Source organism: Pseudochaenichthys georgianus, chromosome 5 (genome assembly GCF_902827115.2).
Source record: "Pseudochaenichthys georgianus chromosome 5, fPseGeo1.2, whole genome shotgun sequence".
Lineage (NCBI taxonomy): Eukaryota > Metazoa > Chordata > Actinopteri > Perciformes > Channichthyidae > Pseudochaenichthys > Pseudochaenichthys georgianus.
In genome coordinates, this window is record NC_047507.1 from 8,559,377 (window position 1) to 8,580,300 (window position 20,924).

The window sequence follows — 20,924 nt, forward strand, 5'->3', positions numbered from 1 at the left end:
TTGACGCTGACTTGGACCATATATAAATATATTTTTGAGCTGCTGCCTCAGATAATCCTCCACAGCAGACCAACCCTTCGAATGCCATAACAAAAGAAAAAAAATGTGCACGCGTTGAGCTGGAAACAGTAGGCTACGATACATGTGAGCTACAGAAAAGCGATCAGATCCTGAACAGTCGAAACAATCGGAGAGCCATGAATAAATCAATAGGGGGCAGGCATTTCGTCCACATTTATTCAGTCATTTGATTAAAGTGTAGAACTGCTCTCACTATAAGCTTGAACAGAAGACGACTGATATTGGGAAATTATTTTTAGCTCCAAACCACCGAAGAAATCATGTTTCTTAAAATTATATATTACTTGAATAAATGCTTTTAAACCCTGCTGTTTGTGTTGATCATTTTTAAAGGGTCTACAACTTTAATGCAGCACAAGGTGTTTGCATAAAGGCAACTGTCTGAACCACTTGGAGAGGTTTTGTCGCACAGTGCAGGTGGCTGTGATGGATAGTTTTTTGCTCCCTGTCCACATCCTGCAGCAGGCAGGGGATTACAGCTGGGGACAGAGGACGAGGACAGGTCATGAGCCGTGCGCACTGCAGGAATGTCTCCTCGCCTGCTGGTGCAGTTACAGCACCTGAACGCTAGATAGCAGTAAAGCCTGACAGCCAGGTCTATCTCTCATGTTGACAAATTCCCCGTTTAAAATGGTTTGGTGCCTTTACAAAAGGACTTCACATTATCCTAAGGTACAGTTCTGTGGATGCGTGTGCACTTCAGGCATTATGAAATAAAGAACCCAGCTAAAGGAAGCCAGCTGAGCGCCACAACACACCAGCAGGAATGCAGTGATTAGTCCTGGAATCTCTGTGGTATGCATGTCTTAACAATAGCATTTGTGTTGTTCTAAGAGCCTCTACATATGAAGCCTTGTGATATACGTTACTTGTGTGAATGAAATCAAGCGACACAAGCTGACATTTAAGAGTTTACAATGTATTTATTTATAATTAGATGTAAAAGACAAGGAGAGTAAAAAAAGTAACCCATAACTTACAGGCAGCTCATTGGAATGTACATATTAATTTTCCATATACAGCATTATTATTTTCCATGTTAAAATTCCTACATTCAAGTAATGTTACACATGTTCAAACACTCAATGCTTACACAGAATGCCCATTCCCCCCAATGTAAAATATCACATCCTTCAACACAAACACTTGTGAAGGTACAGTACCATACCATAGCTGTCCAATAAGAGATGAAATATACATTGCGTATGGAATGATGTTTTGTTCTATGCTTTAGATTGATGTACAGCAAGAGGCTTTTCTCCCCAATGGCACACACAAGACTTGAAGACATCCTTGGCTAAATTAAAAAACAGATTAAAGCTTTTCAGGTTATGTGAGACTGGGATTTGCCTAGAGCATCTCCAATCTCTCCAGACAGTTCAGTGGGTAATACAGGGAACTATGCAGCTCTGCAATTACATTACCTCACGTCAGATGGATAGAAATCCTCCCAACTTTATATTACAGCCTTTCACACGATGCCTTCACGTCTGGCAGAGGGATACAGACTACGTTCCTGACTACAGTAGCACCATTTGCACCCAAAAGATACGTGCACACACCCAAATGTTTTGTATGCACGTGGTAACACACACACAGGTGTGTGTAATAGGAGGCATGCAGTAGGGAAAGCACACAGGGCGACAGTAAATACCGTGTGCACCTCCAAACTCTCTGGAATTGCATGTGCAATGTGAAAGGATATGAGGATGTCATGCTTGTGCATTTGCATTCAAAATGTTCACATACAGTACATTAGATGATTGGTTTATCTTTAAAGTGTCAATAAATGCAAAATTAGAAAAGTAAGAAAAGACAGATTTAATTATTGACTAAAAATCATCGTTACCCTCGTTTAATAACAATCTCCCTTAATCTCCTGGAGTTTTATACTATTTTATACACCTATACAGTTTTGACAGCTGAGACATGATTATTGCTTTAGATGCCAGCAAACATCTCAGATCTGTCTTATCCTTCTCTTCTGATAGAGGAAGCGAGGAAGTCATAGTCCAGCTCAAATCTTTTTTATGCTCTTGTTTTCCATCCGGTTGAACTTTTTTTCCGAAGTGCTGGTCTAAGACTCAAGGCAGTTTCTTCATTTGCTCATCATGTCTTCCAGTTGGGGGTTGATGAAGGAGAATCCGGCGAACGCTGCCTGGTCCATGGAGTCGATGAGGTTCTTGTCGGCGTGGGAGAGACGCGGCTTCTCGCTCAGGAACTCTCGATCAAAGTTGCTGCAGTCACTGGGGGATTTCTGTGGGGGGGGGGGGGGGGGCAGTGTAAGGAAATATTTATGTATTCATGCAAACTGTGAAGAAGCTTGAAAATGATTTGAGTAAGAAAACTGTGAACTGTTTTTGGGGCCTGTGAACATTTGGTTTTGTGAGGACAAAGGAAGAGGGGGAAGGTGTGGAGTTGACATACAGTCATCTCAGATCCCTGTGATAAGGAAGCTGAGCCACTGGGATTGGGGACTTAAGATGTGAGCTGTTGATACTAATTTGGGCAGCCAATCACTGGTCTGGAAGGGAGGCGCAGATAACTCCTCCTTGGGTCAGCGAGGTATATAGACAGGAACCCCGCTGTGTTCTGCCTCTCTCTCCTTGTGCCGCTGGGACTGGAGGTCTGGCGGCCTGTGGGCAGGAGCCAGGAGTAGGCCAAACTCCTGACATTACACATATGATACGATATGGTTGTGTATGGTAATGTATTTGATTGTATTGCATTGTATATTACCATTAAAGTGGATTATTGTTTAACGGTTAAGTGTATGCTCTGGATTCCCTTCATGTAAGATAACAGCTTGTGTAGGAACGCGAGGAGATTTGGAAATGCGGCCTAGTTACCACCAAAATCTCCTAACAGCAGTCAGGGATTTCAGTTAATGTAACAAAGCACACTCAAGTCATCCGTTTCCTGGATGCAATCTTTATCATACAGGTAACTCATATTTCAGGGTAATTGAAAAAGGCTCATACCACTTTGGGCTTAAACGGCGGCACCATCTCTCTCTTCTCCAGTGCTGGCCAGTTGATGGTTTTAAAGAACGGATGTGCACGGATGTCTCCCACCACGCCCAACCTGCGAGTGGAATCTCGCTCAAACAACTGGAAAAAGGAAGAAAGAAGATTTTGATTAGAGAAACAACACAGATCAGCTCCCCTTAATACTGAATGCCACGTAGGTCTGCACTGAATAGCTTTTTTCACAAAGTTGAATTCTATACAAATAATGAAGTGTTTTATTTGCAGATAAAGGTTACGCTCCACTAATAGGATATTTGTAGAATAAGATATCAGGGGTGGCTGCGTAGAATTGTTTTGGCCCCGGGTGAAATCTCGGCAGTGAAATCTATTCTTGTGTGTGAATTCAACACAATCTGTGAATATGTGGAACAAAGCGTGCTTCATAACCGATGTAGTTACCAGTTCAATGAGGCTCTTGGTCTCCTTGGTGATCCAGCGAGGGTAGTGAGGCGTGTCCGACCGGATGGAGTCAAACAGCTCGTCCTCGTCGTCGCCTTGGAAAGGGGACTGACCAATCAGCATCTCGTACACCAGCACGCCGAAAGACCACCAGTCGACTGAGAAGGTGTACTTCTGTCCCAGCAGGATCTGAGAGGAGAGACGGGTTCACAGGACATATCAGAGTAAGGACGCACAGTGTGTAGATGCAAGCTCTCTGACGACTAAAGGTGTCTTTAAACTGAATGATTGAAGGGATGCATGTCGAGGTAAGAAAGGGGCTCTTTAAAACATAAACAAATAGAGATATTCTAGACAAATTGGCTAAATAAATTGGTTTTAAAGAGGTCCTGTTGTGCTTTTGGGGGGTTTCACCTTCCTGTACAGTGCTGTATACTGTAGGTTTGTGTGCATGTAAAAGGTCTGAAAAGGCTAAAATCCCAAAGCTCCCTCCAGTGGGAGAGACACTCAATCTTTAAGGACTCAAAGCTAACCTCTGGTGCGATATAGTCTGGTGTCCCGCAGAATGTGGTGGCTCTGACGTCTCCGAACACTTTCTCTTTGCACATGCCAAAGTCCGCTATCTTTATGTGTCCGTCCTTGTCCAGCATCACATTGTCCAGCTTCAGATCTCTGATGAAGGACACGGGAGGAGATGTATACAATGTACAATCCTGTTTGAAGTACCGTAGTGGAAATTGGCTGTGAGATCTAACCTGTAGATGATTCCTTTTGAGTGGAGGAACTGCAGTCCCACGATTATCTCAGCACCGTAGAATCTGAAGGGTGAAATGGGCAAACGCAACGATTAAAACAAGCTGCTGGTAGTCCATGGTGGAAAATGACAGTCGAGGTATTACTCATAGTTCTCTAGTGCTCACGTGGCTCTGTTGAGATCGAAGCGGCCTTTGTCTTGGATGTGGAACATCAAGTCGCCTCCATTCAGGTACTCCATTACAAAGAAGAGGTGCTCCTGTGCAAACAACAACTTATTGTCAGCTCACTGTCAGACACATCAGACATGAAGAGTGTGTGTGTGTGTGTGTGTGTGTGTGTGTGTGTGTGTGTGTGTGTGTGTGTGTGTGTGTGTGTGTGTGTGTGTGTGTGAGAGCCTGAGAGGGAATGGATACAGATAAGAGGGCATTGGAGTGTGTTTTATCAACAACTGGGAATTGTCACTGTTGCTGGGGTATTTGCCTTACAATGCTTTTTTAAAATTTTCTTTGGGTACTGTTAGAGATATTTTATTTTATTTGAAAGCATCTAATAATTATATTGCATATTTAATTGACATAATGTATGTATGAAGCAATTTGTTCACATCATTAGAATCATTATTTTAAATATATATATTATATAAGCAGCCACCAGGTATATAAACATGTATATTAGTAGACAGGGAAATTATTCTTTGTTTTTTTGCCTGCTATAAAATATATTTTTTTAACTGCACAAACATAATGGCCAGGACAATGGACTTTTTCCCCGAGTGAGATTTTGTATTTTTTCGAGGACAAATTGCTGCTACTCTTACTTTGGACTGGAAGGTGGAGTAGAGGTGTGTGAGGAAGGGGTTGTCCCAGGCGAGGGCCAGGACCCTCTTCTCCACCATGGTGCACTCCACGTCGTCATCCATGAGAACCACGTCCTTCTTCAGAGCCTTCACAGCGAAGAACTGGCCATGCCCCTTGAGCTCGGCCAGCAGCACCTGGGGAGTCAGAGGGACTCAGAGTGAGCACTTCATCAGGGCGATCACAGCGGTTTCAGGCAGTAGCGAAGAGGTTATTTATATCTCCTGCTCTTTTAGTATTTCTTAATATTCAATGTGTTTGAAAGTGATCTGCCGTCAGACCACAGTGGATATAGATGAACTCTCCATCATGTGCTTCATCAATGGGTCAACCTTCGTGCCGGGTGTATGTCAAATGTAGCATGGAATATATAGTGATGGATGAATGGCTTGGCTCATAACTCATCTCTCACATGTACCAGGCAGTAGCATTGATCTAAGAAAACTAGTTATTCAAAGCTAAAGGTTTTAAAGTTCATTAAGCCACGATTACATGATAAGAGTCTGCCTCTTCAAGACGTGTGCCCTCCAGAGCTTGCTTGTGTTGAAAAATACATTTTTTACAGACGTCTTCACATATTTATCCTTCGTGGCAATGTCACCTCGACTGGATTCCTCACTACTTCTTCTTAAGCATGACATTCAAGGACCACACATGGCATAGCTTGAGACACGGGTAATCACTGTTACTACACTGAGAACAGAACACGAACAGGCTTTGCAGACAATCACACGCCACGATTAAGAAGAAAGGGAGTCTTGAATGTGTGAACGCTCGGCGATTATGCAGCCGTGTTACACTGATGGTGTCTCTCTTTCTCTCTTTAACACAGAAACACAGTATATGGTGCAAGTTAAGTGAAAGAGCTGTACAAATTCAATCAAATGTATTTTTCTTGCACATATTTATACATTAAAACACTTGTAATGACCTATGACTAATCACCTTTTCAATGATCCCAATACACTATACTAAAACGTGGAGTATTTCTGCTCATAAATGCCATGGTTACATTCACATGGGGATCACTTAAGGAATATTGTGTTTGTTAACCATATATGTATTGTATAACATCATTGACATAACAAGTGTTTCTATATTAGTATTATTTCATGTTGAACCAGGGGAAGGACTAAACGTTGGGACCAGGGGGCGTACCTTGCCAAAGCTGCCTTTGCCCAGCACCTTGTGGAACACCAGGTGGTTCATGGTGATGCGAACCCTGGAAACAGTCGGCGTGACTGGGGCGGGGGTCGGGCCCACCACGCGCCCGCCATTCTCATCTGCTATCGATACACATTTGCACACACAGAGTAAATACATATGCAAATCGGAATGCAAAGACGAATACAAACTCACACAAAGGATAAGGATTTGAGGAGGTGAACAAAGGTAAACAGACTATCGGCGACATTTGGGTTCAACCGTTAAATGGTCAAACTTGATTAGATCTCACAATGTTGGATTAAGGTGCGCCCTGCAATGAACGCATCTTACCACCAGGGTCTACTGCTGCATCTCTGATGTCTTGATAGATGCCAAAATCGTCTGCATTGGGAGCAGGCGTCTTCATAGATTTCTAGGGTTGAAGAACAGACGTTGTACATCTACAATGAATCATTTTATAATAATATTACTTTTTAAAAAAACACTAAATGGCGTACACACCTGGCTGATTTGAAGCAGAGCCTCTGCCAGTAGTTTCTGGTTGATTCCACACAGATTGGCCACTTTCTTCTGACAGTTACTATGAACGTTCATGCTGCAGTCTGGAGAGAGGGGGGGGGGGGATTGATTGAAGTGGCGAAAGGAAATACAAAGAGAAGATTGTCAGAGTCATGGTGGCAGGAGAAAGGCAGATATGATGAGGTCAAATAAACGCATTTCACCCACCATCACATTTTAGGCCCTGCTTGTAGAGACCCCAGAGCAGGCTGCCACAGTGGTCACAGAAAGTGGGGCTCTTGTAGTTATACTGCTTGAAGCGATGCGGCATGTCGATCTTGAAGCGCTCTTTCTGGAACTACACACACACACACACACACACACACACACACACACACACACACACACACACACACACACACACACACACACACACACACACACACACACACACACACACACACACACACACACACACACACACACACACACACACACACACACACACACACACACACACACACACACACACACACACACACACACACATTTAAGCTCAGAACAAAATCTAAATGTCAGAGCTAATACTTTCTTATTGATTCTAATGCTGATGTGTGTTATCTTGAATTGAATCTGATTTAAGTTGTACTGAAGAATTGAATTGCAAAAATAACTTTGCATTGCTTCGAGTAAGAAGTAAACATACGGAGCGATATAATGATTAATGGACTAATTATTATGCCATAAGAGAAACAAGGAAGGAATTCAAAGTCATTATTGAACCGCAGCGGGAAAAAGTAATAAATGGTCTGATCTGAGGGGGGGCTGGGCATCGACGTTGGAGAACTTTGCTCACCACGGTGTCGCGGCTGTTGGCTGCCGTCCCAGTGCACCTGCCGATGATTTTGTCGATGCATTTCTTGTGGATAGCCGCATTGCATTCTGGGTGAAAAAATAAAGTGTGTTAACTTTGAACATTTAAAAAAAGAAAGTGTACATTTTGATGAAAATGTGGTTGATGAAACACTCACGTCTGCACTTGTAGCCTTGCTTGTTGAAACCCCTGTATGGTAGAACAAGGAATATAATTAATACATTAAAAAAAGCAATTTATATATATAAAAACATCAAGAGTTAGGTTTATGTTTATTCTATTTTCCTTTTTATTTCACATTATTTTTGAATGTTTTTATTCTTAAAAAATATATATATTTTATTGAATCTAGTCCAAATTGAAGCAACTGTAATGAATCCCAATTTCTCCCTGGATAAATAAAGTATTGTAATTCAGATTGGTGTGAGAGAAAGAAAGATATATATATGGCTGCTCAAATGTAAGCAATGTATACAGGATGTATGGCAGGATGGTTTTCAATAGTATGACTGTGCTTAAGACAGTGCTGTACTGTAGCTACGCAGGAGATACTTAGCAATTCCTTCATGCAACAGCTACCAAATGACATCTGCGCTGTCCACTAAGTATTATGTTAGTCCAAAAACAAGCATGGGATGAATCACGATAAACTGTTACTGCAGTTGGCACAGCACTGACTCATCGTTTGTATTTGTTATTAGCATAGCTGTAATCCTACACATAGATCACAAGACTGAAACTTGACAAGTGGCCACAGAGCCAAGCAGATATTCAGACAACAAAAACAACAACAACTGACTTTCCCTCCCTGTCTCTGAAGGGGAGACGGGAGGGGCTTGGCTCACAGGTTAGTGCTGCTAACACAGTTGGAAGACACTTGACAGCTTTTGTGGGATTTCCCTAGACTCTGACTCATTCTCACAAGACCCGTCCTGCTGTGGTTTCTACTATTACAAACCCCCCAGGGCAGCTCCGTTTAGGAAACCTGTTTGGTAGCGGAGAACAATAACAATGCAGAGAACCAAGTCGACAGGCAAAGTGGCTGCTTCTGGATAAGTCTCGTCAAGATAGTATAATGTGCAAATCGCTAACATTATCTCTCACTGCAGATACTCAAAAGCATTTGATGTGCTAACCAACTTTACTACTAACACGTAATGGTGACAAATAGAACTGCAATTGTTAATCAACTAATCAATTAGTTCAAGAGGAAACATAATTGCAAGATATGTTGATAAAGTTTTAAAAATGATGTTTTCAGACCCTCAAATATGGGGATTTCGCCTTTTTATGTTTTATATCAGGTTAAATGGAATACCTTTTGGTTTGGGACCGTAACAACAAGACATTTAAAGACATCATCCGGGACTTTCAGAAACTAAGATGGACTATTTTTCCTAGACCTAAGGATAACCGAGATAGCGAATGGCAGATTGATTGGTGTTGAACAGCATCATTAGTTGCTCCCCTAGTGGCCGAACAATGACAGCTGTGATGTAACCAAGGCTGGATTTGGCGTCTCACCAGACAAACTCTCTGCAGACGGAGCAGAAGGTGGGCTGGCTGAAGAAGGTCGCGCAGAACTCGTGGTTCTTGATTAAGTGAACCTTGGGCTGCTTGAAGGCTCCTCTCCTCCTGTTGAGGGTCGTCACTCCCTCCTCGGCAGAAACCTTCAACAAATGCTGACCCGCCGCTGAGAGGGGAGATCAATTCACAAATCATGCTAGTGTATTCCTAATCTGTTGAAAAGATGATGGTTAAAACAGCTCAGCTTAAGACAAATATATATTTTTTTCGGATGCCAATTCATCTCGACCAAGGAGGTTATGTTTCCAGAAGGAAGAAACCATTCAAATGAGAAAAAGGCATATGAAACAAACCATTATTCCTTTGTGAGATAATGCATGATAAAGTTGCTTTTCTAGTTATTCTCTTCACAACCTTATTTGTTTACACTCTAGCCGATGACTCGATGAGCTTTGTTGATATTCCTTAAAGGACGGCACATTATCATGAATGACTCATCAGTGCAAATAGCCAAGGGGTATTTAGTGAAAAGCACTACTAGAAATAGAGGGAGGCCAACATTGCTGCTGCTGCTTAATGGGGGGTAAACACGGAAAAATGCCATCTTTGATAGGCGGCTTCGACTGACGCAAATCAACAGGGTGGGTCAAAAGTCATGCAAAGAAGACAGTAAAGGAGGTGTGGGAGAGGTAAACAAAGGAGGCAGAGGAGATAGTGGGTAGAAGAGGGGGAGATGGGGTGAGATAGAGGGACAGGGGTAGCCTTAAAGAGACTATTGATAGACAGCGGAAAGTGTGATGAGGTGAGCGAGATAAACTTACTTCCTCTCTGCCATTCTCCTGACAGATGTTTATGTTTGGAAAGTGATCTGAGCCAAGACAGTGGGAGGTGAGTGAGAGAGGGGGGGGGGGGGGCAGACTGAGGGGGGCAGACATCGCTAAGGGCCGTTCACACATGACTAAAAATACTTCAGGCTGCTTTTCAGGAAACCTGTGGAGTGTGTAGGAGGCTGATGCAGTGTGGGGCTCTTTCATAACAACCCCTACCCCCCCCCCCCCCCTTTCCCTCTCATGACCCCTCCAACCCTAAACAGTGAACCCTGTCTGTGCTGCTCCCACGCAGAAATCCCCCCTCAACTAAACTAGTTTGTAAATATAATCCGATCCCACTCCATGTAGGCAGACAGCTGTATACCATATACCGGGCTCCCTGTCTGGATCCCAACTCCTGCTTCTGGCAGCCAAAGTGAAACTAAAACAGGCTTTCAAAAGCAGACAGTGATAGGAATAGGATGTTGAACTCCAATGGAAGACCATCTTATCAAGTGGCCTTATCTTACCAAATTAATGGTTTCATGTTTCCCCCTCTTCCCTGCACGGAGATCTACAACTCTCAAAGTACAGCCAGCCCTGAGGCTCGATTCCTTCCCGACCTTGAAGGCCTGTTACAGAGCTTTGGTTGTGAGGGCCACACCTGCAGTCAGCTGACAGGCCCAGTGAGAAATGTCACCAGGCTGCAGATTAACCCTTCGCTGTTTGAGAGAGAGAGTGTTTATTGCAGAGCAGTAAGCCCAGAGCATTTAGTCTCCTCACTCCTAAAAAGGTTGAAGATGAACTTATTAATGAACTCAAGATAAGGATTCCTTTCAAACAGCAAACATAGCTTTACATATAAACTCAAGGGATATGTATGTGGGTGTACTTGAGAGAAGAAGGAGAGGGGGGAAGAGAGAAAGAGAGACGGGGCAGGGGGTTTTCCCCAACAGCTGACACAACAACACTTCTTTCTTTAGATGACATCAATCCCTGGTGGTCTAGTGGTTAGGATTCGGCGCTCTCACCGCCGCGGCCCGGGTTCGATTCCCGGTCAGGGAACACTTGTTTTGAATGCCGGGTGAATGCTTTTTAAAACCAGGGTTTCTAAAACTTTTCATGGAAATCCTTTGAATGATTGACTTCCCCATGTCCGTCTATTGTTTACCCTTGACTGGGGCCAAACGGTGTGTATGTTATGACGGTTGCAGGGTTGCTTTCTAAATTTGCTTTGCCACGTCGACATAATCTAACCACACCCACACAATCCTGATGGAGAAGTTATATTTTTGAGGAATAAACTGATGACAGGTATAATTGGAGAAATACTTTTAACTGACTTATTAAGTCACAAATATGAAACAGTACAACATATTTCAAAGCGTTACCTGCATCCGTGTCCTCCAGGAAGTACTGCACAGCCATCTGGACCCTCCCTGAGGGAAGCAGGTCCAACCAGAACTCGGTGCAGCCGGCCGTCTTGGACTTCCTGCAGCGCTCTGCCAGCACAGACAAGCCCACCGTGGCGTTGGCCAATGGCTCCTCGGCGCTCTGCATGAGGACCACCTCTAGGACACGCCCCTCGTGGATGTGAGCATCAAAAGTGGACTTCCAGGAGGGATACATGGTGGGCTTCCTCTGCACCAAGATCTTTCCTCGCTCTGTGAAAAAAGGATTCATCATTAGCAGAAAAAAACGTTATCTTTTACTTTTTCTTTCCCAGGAAATTCACAGGAAAGGAGTGATTATCCCTCAGAGTTTATTTATATACACGTTTGAGCCAAGCAGATGGGGGCTGTTAAGGCTCTTACACTCGGGACATATGTTCCCATTCTAGATAAAATGATGACTGCGCGTGTGTGTGTGTGTGTGTGTGTGTGTGTGTGTGTGTGTGTGTGTGTGTGTGTGTGTGTGTGTGTGTGTGTGTGTGTGTGTGTGTGTGTGTGTGTTTGCATCTGTACATACCCGTGTTGACAGACTCCTTCACCTTGATGGCACAGATGGGAGTTTCGGTTAGAGCGGGCAGGGTGCCCACGTCATAAGCATTGAAGGCGATACGCAGGAAGGGTGCCATGGTGACCGCTCACCGAAGCCTCCTGGAACAAAGACATAAACACAGTTAGAACATCACACACATACGGGTCACAGGACAGATGGTGTTGTATGCTGTCTATAAGTATGAATGTAAAGCCCCGAGAGGAACATCAGTGTTTACACATCTTCAGCCTGTCCTTAGGTTGCTTCAGTGCCGAGCGTAAAAACAAGAAGGAAGACAGTCTGAGGCAAACGGTGTCACACGGGAACTACAGAGGAAGTTGAAGTTTAACTCTAGACATCACTTTGGAAACTACCTTCCAGTAAGGAGGGAAGATAAAGCTCAATGTTCCTGTTCTCATGTGAACAGGAACACCAAAAAGATTACATTTCCAAGAAAAGCTGAGTCCCAGTTTAGAGGAAAAGACATGGTAGAAGATTAGCACAACGTTAGCTTTTTCCTCCTGGTTGTTAGGTCCTTATTCCCAACAGTCTGTACTCATCTGACTGTGGAGATTTGTCTGTCAAGACATTCGCTTGGAGGACGTTTGTAGCACTAAATCATACCAAATGTTAATCCATTGCATAAATGTGTGGACAAATGGGCGTACATTACACCTTTAATAAACCTCAAATCTAGCCTACTGCGAGTCCTGTATCTTTGTTGTAGTATTTCCTTTCCTTTTCTCTCTAGTTTGCTTCCCCTTTCTACTTTTCTTTTTGTTAAACCACACGTATCTTTTTTCAGTATTTCCCAGTAGTGTCTGGGCAAATAAAATCCATCCTTTCTACAACTTAAAAACGTTCTGTGTCAGCCTGTCACCCAAGGCTGTCTTAAGGCCAAATCAGTCAATTGCATTATTAGAACGTACTTTAATTCATTTATTATTCACCTAAAACCAATGTATTTTGACATATACAGTAAGTTGTGCATTCACCCTCCAAGTGCAATTTCAGATCCGCACTTCATTTTGAAAGTACAAAACCTAAAGCAACCACAGCTTGCAAAAGCGTCCACTCGCTTGCTTCATTTCACCCGAGTTGCTCCACCGACAGGTTTGTTCAAAAGTGTTTTCCATGTGTTTCGCACACTTCGTTTTAAAGTGTTTCTTGTGTGGGGTTTGAACAACAGTCTCACCAGAGTTAATATGAATCCGCCAGGCTTAAAGACACTTTTTGGGGAACTATTTTTGGGAGGCAAGATGACAGCAGGCAAAAGGTTTAGTCCTTCCATTGTATATGCGTGTACTTTCATCAGACCTTGTGACTGATTACAAAAGGGTGACACTTTCTGGGGGCATCCAGTTAAGCCTCATGTTAGACAAACACAGAGCAAGAACCAGAGGTCATATCAGCCTACATCTTCATTCCCGGTGCAGCTATAAAATCCACGCAGCACTTTGTGTGGGTTTTTAACAATAGTTATTTCAGCCACGTAACACAGCTTTGATTCAGATGTTTGAAGTCAAACGGCATCGTGCTTTACTACACTTGATGTTTAGCTTCTTCTGCTGAACAGGATTATTCTGTTGCCTCCATGTGTCTGCTTACATAATGAATCATTCCAAAGGGGATGACTTCAGTTTGTGTTCATGTTGCTTTTCTCACTGCTGAATGTTGAGCTCAGGATCACTGAAGCGCCGCATGCTGTGATACATTTTCATGCATGCTGCTCAGCATGCAAAGGTGGAATAGATGCTATTTTGAGCTGAGTGGCACTCTGAATACAGAGCTTTAGAAAGACAAGTATTCTGTATCCCCAGCTGAAAGGTTTTGATGGTGGAAACCTCGTCTCCAAGTCAACAATCTGGAGCTGTTTAGTAGTACAAGCCGTAGTGCAGTAAACAAGTCTCAGGTGTAAACGTGTGCAGCTGAACATAACTCTTGGCTCAGGATACTTAGTGTGTAGGAGGCGGGGGCCCAACAGAGGCAGACTGTTCTGTACGCTGCTGGTTTGATATCCAAGACAAACAAGAGAAATGTAAATGTAGAAGTGAATGACTGACACTAATGTCTCAGCATCCATCAGTAAGATGCCCCTTGAGCAAGCTCTTAGCCTCCTCCTCCAAAAGTCAGAGGTTACTCAGTAGCCCACGGATACGTGAGAACGTGCCTAGTGTTCTTTGAAGTTAACTGGATAGAACAATTGCATATTAATGAAGTCTTGTTTGTATTTTAGTACTGCTGGTTACTTTATATACAAACCATCAATTGATCAATCTAGAAAACAATGTATTTAATTGTTCCTAAATCACAAATGTCTCTAGTCAAAAAGAGGACGAAACAGGACCCTTTATCATTGAGCTTAAATAAGGAGGCTATACAAACAAAGCACAAGAGATAATCATTGTAGAAAAACACACACAAAAAATATTGAATCAAAATCTTGACAGAAAAGAAATACACACCAAGACCAACATTTCCAATTTCCCATCCACTTTACACACTCTCTTGTGTACACATACACAGGCCTTGCTCCAGAGAAAAGAGAGCCTTGTTTCCGCAGACAGAGTGGAAAAAGTGAGCACATGCAATTGGGGAAGGAGTGGGAAGAGGAGAATAGCAAAATGGGAGAAGAAAAAAAAGAAAAAAAGATCGCCAACCCACAGGAAGGCAGGCCAGTGGACACGAGGACAAATCAGACTCAATGACAGAACCAGATTTGCACTCAGACGCTGACGTCCAGTGATTTAGATATTGATCTTATGCTTGTGCGAGGCCTCAACGAGCTCTTTAGCTCTTTTAAATGAAGTCTTTAGCCTTTGTCCTAGATTCAAATGACTGCCAAGCACCAGGTCCAGTCAATGTGAAGCTGGATCACTCGTCATTGGTGCTTGAGTTATGTTATGCCCAGTATGCAGGAAACACAACAACAAGATAAATACACCATGTTACTAAATGCCATGTGAATTAACAAGGCATATCAGCTATGAGGAAGCTACCTGAACCATTTCTATTCTAAAAACAAAACAAAACGATGGCTTCTTTTTTAATGGGATATATTTCAGAATCAGATTCCTTTCATATCTAATGTGTTTAGCAGAATCACACACATGACAGCCAGTAGCTGAACAAGTAGATCATTACACAACAAGGGAAATGACCTTTAATAATGACGTGAGACCGATATTCCATTAATTTGCAACACAACACTGGAGTCAGAGATGCATGATGTGAAACCATCATCAGTCACGCTCAGCGAAGCACTTTAAGTGATAGTCAAAGGTTTGGTATGCACTGAACTTGGAACAGGTGATCGAGCAGGTCGAGCAGGTTGGGGAGCTTTGTGTAAACCTGAACTAAGAAAGGTAGGCTTCTTTCACGGGAGGGACCACACAAACAGAATGACCTTGTTTCATCCAGCAGCTTAAGTTCTGCTACTCGTGAAGTTAAATTAGAAACATTGGAAAACCATAATTCAATCAAAGAGATTATTATAGAGATGACTCACTGATTTCGACATAGTAATGCCTTTGAGGGAAACTCTTTTGTCAGACGTCGCCTGCCGAAAAGTTAAAAGGGATCGAGAGCTCTGTTGAAATATACTTTAATAGATAAACGGTACAATAATATATCATTCTGCCACATAATTAACAAAGATTTGCAAGCCTTTTTTATACCATAGAAACAGTCCCTAAATGTATTTTAATTCAACAGGACAACAATGTTTACCATGAAGACAAGGCATCGTTATAGTTTCTTTTCGGTCAGTGGAGTATTCCCTTACAGATTGGACAACGTGCAATATGAGCGATGGGATGGATTCCAGTCCAACTGAGTGTGTTCGGTTGCCAGATTCAAGGCAGAAAGCTCCTGAAACAAGCATGAAGTAACATGGCCTGTTAGAGCATTGCCAGACACGATACCACATTTATTAATTGCAAGGAATCGAATATGAAACATCATGCATGACAGAACACCAGTGTTGGGTGTAACGCGTTACAAAAGTAACGCAGTTACAGTAATATATTACTTTTTGCTGTAACGAAGTAATGTAACGCATTACTAATGAAATGTGGGTAATATATTATCCGTTACAATGCTCAGTAACGCAGTTACAACACGTTTTAACCCGAAATTAAATGGTGTTTTGTTTTTTAAGAATGTACTAACATAGCGAGACATTCCGACACCAGACACATTGTGCGGGTAGATTAGTAAACCTGGTGTTTACCCTTCAGGCTTCGCGTCGGGATCTTCGGGGCAGTTGAATGTTATTCACCCTCTATTCCACAAAGAGAACGGAGCGAAAAATACTAACAACAAATTGTGTCAGCTGCGCGTGACCTGCTCCGCTGCGCGTGCATCATTTCCAAAGTGCTTCCACAGCAGTGACACACATCTGTGGATAATCATTTATACGAAAATGGTTAAAGCAACCATCACTAAACGCCAGCAACACTGCATCTACTGCAGACCGTAGCAACAGGTCAGATGGGGACATCACGTTACCCTCCGCTGTGGACACTAGCTTACTCCCGCCTGACTCGCCGCCCTCAACCCCGGAGCAGCACTCTTCGTTGCCCGAAACACCGCCGCCTCTCTGCGGCCCGCAGGTGCGAGCCAGGATACCACGGCAAAACAGAGCCTGCTCAGGTAAATCTAAACAAGTACCCGCCTGTACAGTGGGGTTAGGTGGTCATTTTGCAGCTCGTGGTATACAAATAGACAAGGGCTAGAATATGTGAAAATAGTGCCATATTCTGCCATGCCTGTAGAAATGTTGGGTCAAAAATAATGCATACAATAGCACAGATGCCTTCACCACGAATGGCTACACAAATATCTCATATCCCAAGTTTATCAACAAGCTAATGTTGCAGCTGAAATGTTCACACAAAGTCAACCTGATGATGATGATGATGTGATCCAGTTTTCAAGCACAGTAAATACTCTCTTCCCAGAGTATATGATGGGACCAAGGTGATGTTTAGTAGGCTACATGGTTTTAATAATACTTTTGCTTTTCAATGTTTGCCATTTCAAACCATGAGCTGGTTCAAATAATATTTGCCTTGATTTACAATACGTTCTCATTTGTTTTATCAGTACAGCTTTGAAGCTGTTGTGCTTTTCTTTGCCACAGTCCACTTTGGACTGTATGAGATATTTCAGGATTGCACTTTTAACTCACTTGAAATGTTCTCACTTGCTTGGTTTCAAAACATAACAAATGCCATAATCTGTTCATTGGGACCATCAATGCTATTTCTCATTGCTGTTGCCGGCCACTATTGCTCATGTAACCCTATTACTGCTGCGCCCCCTGTAACCTCAGAGGCACCCCGAGTCACTTTGTTCTGGAGCCGGGCCTGTACATGGCCATATACTAAACACACTACAGAGCCCATTCCGTGTCCTGTTAGTGTTTACTTCCTGTCTGCCTTCTTCTGGTGATTTATCTGACGTCCAGCACTCCGTCTTTTAACCTCTTTTCCTTTCTCTTTCTTGATCCTCCTTAGCAACCTTCATTATAGTCCTTGACAGTGGTCTGTACTGCTGTATTAACAACGTGTCACATGTTAAGAATTTACAATCAGAATCGAGTATTCAACTAACCCGTGTTATACAAGTTGTTAGGCCTACACAGTTGTTATGCTATACCACATCGCCCTTCACTGGATGTATAATGAGCTGCACTAAACTACATTTTAGCATTTAAAATACCTAGCCATTCTTTTGCGGTTATTTTGGTGAAAGTAACTAGAAAAGTAACTAAAGTAGTGTAACTCATTACATTTCAGAGACAGTAATTTTGTAATATTACTCTCTTTTGAAAGTAATAAGTTACAAGTAATATGTAATATATTACATTTTGGAAGTAACTTGCCCAACACTGCAGAACACCACACTGCGTATCCAAGCACTAAGTCAAAGATAAGTGATCATTTATTTTTCATTTATAGAAGACATTCAGACTAAGAGCACTTAAACATTCCCATGAGCTACCTGCCTTTTCTTGACAGGTGACATATTGACTTGTCATAGCAGGATATGCACAAGTGTGACACATAGCAAAAACAATGGCTCAGTTACAGTAACCCCCTGATCCCACCGGAAGCGTCTGCGCTGCGCCGCGCTGCGACCTCCTCCTGCGTCATAACCCACCAGGTGCGTTTCAAAACGTTGCGGAAGCGGAGCGTCGTGTGTGCAGCCGCGCAGTTGTTGGATGAACGTTCCACTTCCTGCCTGCACTGCGCTGCGTCAAAAATAGGATTCATCCTATATTTTGGAAATTCCTTGCAGCGAGGAGCTTCTGGGACGCTTCGAGCCGCGGCGCAGCGCAGCGGGTCTGGTGGGATAGCACCCATTGACTAGAGTGGCCGCGATCACTAAAAACGCTGCAGCCGCTCCTGGTGGGATTAGGGGGTAAGTGTCATTAAATCTTACAGTAAGGTATTCGAATGAGCCCGGGCCCTGACACCGTCTCACCTGAAGGGAATGCAGTCCATAAAAGATATTCAAACATGGAAAAGCACAGGTGTAAATATACATTTAAAAAACAAAGGCTTGAATTCATTTGCCTGCTTCGGTCCTGGCCTTGCGCATGCTAGCATTTCAGTCATGCTCTCATGGCTCACTTAGACCCATAAATAGAGGAGACATTGTTAATGTTATTACCAACACCTGTGCTTATCCTTCTATCACAAGCTAAAAGGCCTTCTGTCAAATACTGTAGAATAACTGATTTAACTCACTTGAATGAGAAATGCTGAGACAAGTCGTCAGGATCAGCAGCACACGAGACACTTTGACTCAGTACTCAGACATATTTTGACCTTACTGACCCTAAATCATAATATATGTTTTCAACATGTGCGTTAGCTGGTGGTTACTACTCAGAAAGGGAGAGGGGGGGGCTGCAAGAGAGCTTGGAGAAAGCTGAAAACAAAGTCTGCCACTGACTGAACAAAAAACTGGCCCGACCGGATGTTAAAAAAAGCTAGAAGATGAAAGGTAAGACACAGGTAACAGATGTCAGAGCAATCACTTTGAGTCTGCCATATTTGGCGGTGTCTGGCTCACTTGGTGCTGCCTTGCGGGTGCAGAACAAGGAAGTATTTGACACAATGCAGTATTATGTTTGGTGATCAATTACAGAAAATTTTTGATAAGGGAGGAGAGTCACACTGTGCTTTCACTTCTTGTGATCAAAACACTTTAGAAACCCTGTCCTGCTGTCAGCAGAGTGACAGGGGAATGAAGGAGGCGTGCCGGGCTGAGTGAGAGACACAAAGGTTCTTCACAGACCCACAACAGCCCGACTGGATGGAGCAGTAGCTTAGCAAATTAAAGCTGAACAAACACGCCCCACACAATTATAATGTACCTGAACAAGCAAGGTCAGAGTGAGCCGGGCCTAATAACCCGGTGCGCAGCTGTGTGAATAAACGTCTCTGATCATAAAACTGCGCTTTATAGCTCAAAGTAAAACGATCCCTCCACATTGGAAATTAAACAGCGTTCATGGAAAATGTTTGTTCCTATTGTGACAGCGATGTTGACTGTACTGGATCATTTTGTTACTAGAATCACACATTGTACATAAACTCAAAAGGACAAAGTGTACCTGTGTGAAGGACGCATAATCATTTTCATTTACCATTTTCATCTACAACCAAATAGGGACGGAAAATCCGCGGAGAGGAGGCTACCTTAACCCAATGAACTATTGAATATTCTTATTGATATTATCAGGGCTCTACGGTTGATTTGTTCACAATTCCAAGCACAGATCTTGCTCCAGCCATTACCTTTGCAAGAGTTGAATTGAATTATACAGAATGATGGCAATTGATGTTAAATGGTACATACAAAAGCAATTGAAAGGCATTATTTGAAATCAAACAAATGTAGGTAGGTGTGAACAAAAGTGTTTTGCAAAATGTTTAAAATAAAAAACTACGATGTGAAGGTAGTCGTACACATCTGAAGTGAGTCAGCAACACACAGTACTACCAAAAGCATCAACGATGCAATATCTCATGTAAAGGGTTACTTTGAGCCCAATCAATTCATTGATTTCATTTTTCTGTCCCCAATTTGGACTATTTCAGCAAACAAAGCAACCTGAATCCCACAAAACTTGCCTTAATCCACAATCCTTCCACCAAGGCGTGGTGTGTATTATTACCGCATTAACACCGCCCCGAGGGCACCCGAGTGTGCCTGCGCGCACACACAGTAATAACCTTGAACAAAGCAGCCTTTAATGAATTTCAGTGGAGACTGGCTGGAAAGAATCAAAGCCTTCCTTTATTTCACTAACCAAGGTTAATGTCTAACACACACACACACCCCCGCCCCTCTACTACACACACTGACAGAGGTCATGTCAACAGACGTGTTACAGATGTTGTCACCTACAAGCCGAAAAAAAACATGAAAATGTGCATTTTACAATATTATGTGCTGCTCCATCTCTCAAACATACAGGTTGCTGGTTCAAGGTCAGAGTCAGATGTGATACACTTATATCAGTGATACTATTATAACTTGAGTAAACCTTAGACTAAATCAATACAAGCTGTCAAAAACAGCCAACGTGATGTTCGGACTGATGGAACACAAACTTCAGAGCAACTATGGCTTTCTGATTTCCTCTACCTCTTCCTCCTGAGCTCTTTGGCAATTGGCACCGTGTCAAACCTGCTATACCAGCATGGAATGAATCTTGCCACTGTGTGTGTGTGTGTGTGTGTGTGTGTGTGTGTGTGTGTGTGTGTGTGTGTGTGTGTGTGTGTGTGTGTGTGTGTGTGTGTGTGTGTGTGTGTGTGTGTGTGTGTGTGTGTGTGTGTGTGTGTGTGTGTGTGTGTCTTCTCCCCACATGCATTAAGAGTGGTGTCCATTTCTGCCTCGCTCACAGTTCACAAAGCCTCGGTTAAGACAGACA

The 20,924-nt window shown here is 42.9% G+C and overlaps 1 protein-coding gene and 1 non-coding gene across 3 annotated transcripts; one reads left to right on the plus strand and one right to left on the minus strand.

The window, feature by feature from the left end:
* Positions 1-979: 979 nt before the first annotated feature.
* prkcdb (protein kinase C, delta b) lies at positions 980-12,233 on the minus strand. Of its 2 annotated transcripts, none has more exons than XM_034082948.2 (17): positions 12,213-12,233; positions 11,963-12,093; positions 11,386-11,658; positions 9,183-9,351; positions 7,816-7,847; positions 7,641-7,726; positions 7,013-7,142; positions 6,788-6,888; positions 6,617-6,698; positions 6,278-6,402; positions 5,083-5,256; positions 4,430-4,521; positions 4,265-4,327; positions 4,043-4,181; positions 3,510-3,698; positions 3,063-3,191; positions 980-2,338 (listed from the first exon to the last, which is right to left on the minus strand). In XM_034082948.2, exons 2-17 carry the CDS (start codon positions 12,069-12,071, stop codon positions 2,180-2,182), a joined length of 2,052 nt encoding a protein of 683 aa, XP_033938839.1. In that variant the 5' UTR covers positions 12,072-12,093; positions 12,213-12,233; the 3' UTR covers positions 980-2,179. The 2 variants fall into 2 exon arrangements, with proteins under 2 accessions (XP_033938839.1, XP_033938838.1); XM_034082947.2 differs by having other exon boundaries at positions 6,278-6,405.
* trnae-cuc (transfer RNA glutamic acid (anticodon CUC)) lies at positions 10,988-11,059 on the plus strand. The gene has a single exon. It is a non-coding gene; the product is annotated as a tRNA-Glu (tRNA).
* Positions 12,234-20,924: the final 8,691 nt, after the last annotated feature.

What these genes read in the sequence shown, in the direction of transcription:
- prkcdb (XM_034082947.2), bottom strand. Translation starts at nt 12,071, where the DNA reads ATGGCACCCTTCCTGCGTATCGCCTTCAATGCTTATGACGTGGGCACC. An exon ending in GTCTGCAGAGAGTTTGTCTG is followed by an intron (nt 7,848 to 9,182) that starts GTGAGACGCCAA and finishes TCTACCATACAG; the next exon opens with GGGTTTCAACAAGCAAGGCT. An exon ending in GCAGGGCCTAAAATGTGATG is followed by an intron (nt 6,889 to 7,012) that starts GTGGGTGAAATG and finishes CCCTCTCTCCAG; the next exon opens with ACTGCAGCATGAACGTTCAT.